Genomic DNA, 1,290 nt, shown 5'->3' with positions numbered 1-1,290 from the left:
GTGGCGAACCCTGCTGTACTCTTCCACCACAACTTTCTCTCACTCTTACTTCCTGTTTCTGTTGTGCCTGTAATTCAAAGGGTCAGCCTTGTCACACTCTCTGTCACGCTGAATATCCCCCGAGAACTACATTAAGGGTACACGTGTCTGTGGAGTGCTCAGCCACTTGCACGTTAATTTCACGAGCAGGCTGTTCCATTGATCGGATCAGCTGGAACCCTCGACGTCGTAAGCGACGGAGTTCTCTTTTCTGATATAATTTACATCGTTTTCATGTTGTTGTGTTATATATAAACACAACAAATGTAGCTCACCATGCTTCCATAAGTATTTCGTTTGGTATGGCCACTTGCCTTTACCAAGCCAGTTGTACAGATAGGTTCTTGTTGGTCTGTAGTGTCTAGTGTTTTATTATTTTGGTAGTAGTTCCATTATCTATAATATATGCTTGTGTATTATTGAACTTATCGTTGTTTCATCGTTTGTAGTGTGCCTTTAAGCTCTCTCTGGACCTGAAAGACAGGACTTGTAATGTTGTAGTTGCAAGCTCCCTATTTCATTTTGGAGCCAACTTTTACCAGAAAAATATGGAGAATAAGACTCCAGTGGACCTCATCATGGATGAAAATCTGAAAGAAAAATTAACAGCCATTTTACCACCACTGTAAGTATTTGCTGGCAATGACAAGATAAACCTTTATATTTTCTATTTTGTATATAATTATGTTTATATGTTTGGTCAGTTCTAATTCTCCCAATCTATTATACTGTCACTAGTGAGTGTCTTGACCAAAGACCACACAATCAGATTTATCTTTCTACCAACATTTTTTCTTTATCTCTTCTTCATCTCAGGTAATTACCATCACGTAAGCTTTTATGATGAAAGAATCTATAAACACACACTGACAGACTATATGTGTGTGTGTGTGTGTGTGTGTGTGTGTGTGTATGTACAGGTGTAGACAGACAGACAGATTTTTCTGTAACTGTTGCTAAAACATTGCCAGAAAACCTCAATAATTCAAATAACACACACCATTCCTTGTGTTTTAGGCTTCCTGGTTTGCTTAGACTCCATTATTTTATCATCATTTGTGGTGGTTTCTTTACCAAACATCTGTCTGTATTGGCTACTTTGTCAGTTAAAATTCACATATTGTTTATATATATTGATTTTTGGATTGTATAAATATGATTCTGTTTTATTATATGTACAAGGAGGATTTCTTTTTTAGAAATGATCTTTTATAAGGCGCAGGAGTGGCTGTGTGGTAAGTAGCTTGCTTA

At 37.1% G+C, this 1,290-nt stretch overlaps 1 protein-coding gene across 1 annotated transcript in view; it reads left to right on the top strand.

Annotated features, from left to right (window-relative positions):
* The window catches only part of LOC106878359 (uncharacterized), a 23,428-nt gene that overhangs the window by 1,910 nt on the left and 20,228 nt on the right, over window positions 1-1,290 (top strand). Inside the window, exon 2 of the mRNA XM_052978239.1 lies at window positions 489-664. Within this exon, the coding sequence (XP_052834199.1) occupies window positions 489-664 (176 nt within the window). The remainder of the gene's footprint in view (window positions 1-488; window positions 665-1,290) is intronic.

This window comes from Octopus bimaculoides, unplaced genomic scaffold, assembly GCF_001194135.2.
Source record: "Octopus bimaculoides isolate UCB-OBI-ISO-001 unplaced genomic scaffold, ASM119413v2 Scaffold_81875, whole genome shotgun sequence".
In the NCBI taxonomy this organism is placed as follows: domain Eukaryota; kingdom Metazoa; phylum Mollusca; class Cephalopoda; order Octopoda; family Octopodidae; genus Octopus; species Octopus bimaculoides.
This window is presented reverse-complemented; position numbering and strand designations above follow the sequence as displayed.